The sequence below is a fragment of the Equus caballus genome, chromosome 23 (genome assembly GCF_041296265.1).
Source record: "Equus caballus isolate H_3958 breed thoroughbred chromosome 23, TB-T2T, whole genome shotgun sequence".
In the NCBI taxonomy this organism is placed as follows: domain Eukaryota; kingdom Metazoa; phylum Chordata; class Mammalia; order Perissodactyla; family Equidae; genus Equus; species Equus caballus.
In genome coordinates, this window is record NC_091706.1 from 53,210,010 (window position 1) to 53,211,251 (window position 1,242).

General features: G+C 44.1%; 1 protein-coding gene across 1 annotated transcript; it reads right to left on the minus strand.

Moving 5' to 3' along the window:
• Positions 1-380: 380 nt before the first annotated feature.
• Positions 381-941, minus strand: IFNB1 (interferon beta 1). The gene has a single exon (NM_001099440.1). It carries the CDS (start codon positions 939-941, stop codon positions 381-383), a length of 561 nt encoding a protein of 186 aa, NP_001092910.1.
• Between the last annotated feature and the right edge of the window lie 301 nt (positions 942-1,242).

The window sequence follows — 1,242 nt, forward strand, 5'->3', positions numbered from 1 at the left end:
TCTTGTATATTCCGCATGGCTTCCTTGGATTTTAAATTCCTTGAAGGCAGGGGCCAGAAACTATACTAGTTTGCAGGCACATTTTACAAAGAACATTTTACAGGTGGTTTGCAGTTTTTAATCTGGGTGATTCTATAAATCAAGTTGAAATTAAAACAGCCATGTTGAATTTTGTTTCATAAAAAATTTATTTTCCAAGGTAAATGTTGAAATAAATAGAAAAATAAGTTAATTCATAAGTTAGTAAAAAATGTAAAGTCTGTAACTGTCCTTTCCAATGCAGTGCCTTAGCTGTCAGTCACGTCAAGAGCCTCTGCTGGGAAGACACCTGCAGTCACTGTCAGCATTGTCCCTTCTCAGAGATGCAGGCTGGGAGATCCTCAGTTTTGGAGGTAATCTGTGAGTCCGTTAAGGAAGGCCAAGTTCCTGAGCATTTCCGCTTGGACCACTGTCCAGGCACAGTGGCTGTACTTCTTGGCCTTCAGGTACTGCGAGATCCTTCCGTAGTATTTCTTCAGGCGCAGAATGGTTGTGTTTCCCCAGGTGGAGCTTTCCTCCTCCATTATTTCCTCCAGGTTTGTCTCCAGACGGTCCATCTGCAGATGGACTTCCACAAGGAGGTTCTTAACGATGGTCTCATTCCAGCCAGTGCTAGCGAAATTTCTTCTGAAAATACGCCAGGTGTGCTGGAGCATCTCATAGATGACCAATGCAGCATCCTCCTTCTGGAACTGCTGTGCTTGCTCAATCTCCTCAGGGACCTGGAAGTTCATTGTGTCCTCGGGGCAACGTTGAGGGGCTCCATTCAACTGCCGCAGGAGCATCAGACATGCTGAATTGCTGCTTCTTAGTTGGGACCGAAGCAAGTCATAGTTCACAGAAAGAGCCGTGGTGGAGAAACACAGCAGGAGGGCCATTGGGAGGATCCACCTGTAGGTCATGATGAAGACAGGAACAGCGTTGCCTTTACTCCCTAGGAGCCCAAGTGGAGGTGGCAACGGCTTGAGCTTAAATGTCCTTCCTCCGTGAGTGTGGGCTATTTATACGGGATGGTCCTCCACTCTTTCTATTTCAGAGGAATTTCCCACTTTCAGTTCTCCCTTTCTGTTTTCCTATGTCATTTACATTATTTGTAGTCTCTAAAACTCTGTATCCTTAAAGTCCTATTTTATTTTATGTATATTAGGGGAAAATATACAAACTCTGAGGATTTCTAATGTTTTGTAAAGTGTCACTGTATTG

Bases quoted from the DNA above. Each gene is read 5' to 3' on its own strand.
- IFNB1 (NM_001099440.1), bottom strand. From the start codon at position 941: ATGACCTACAGGTGGATCCTCCCAATGGCCCTCCTGCTGTGTTTCTCC.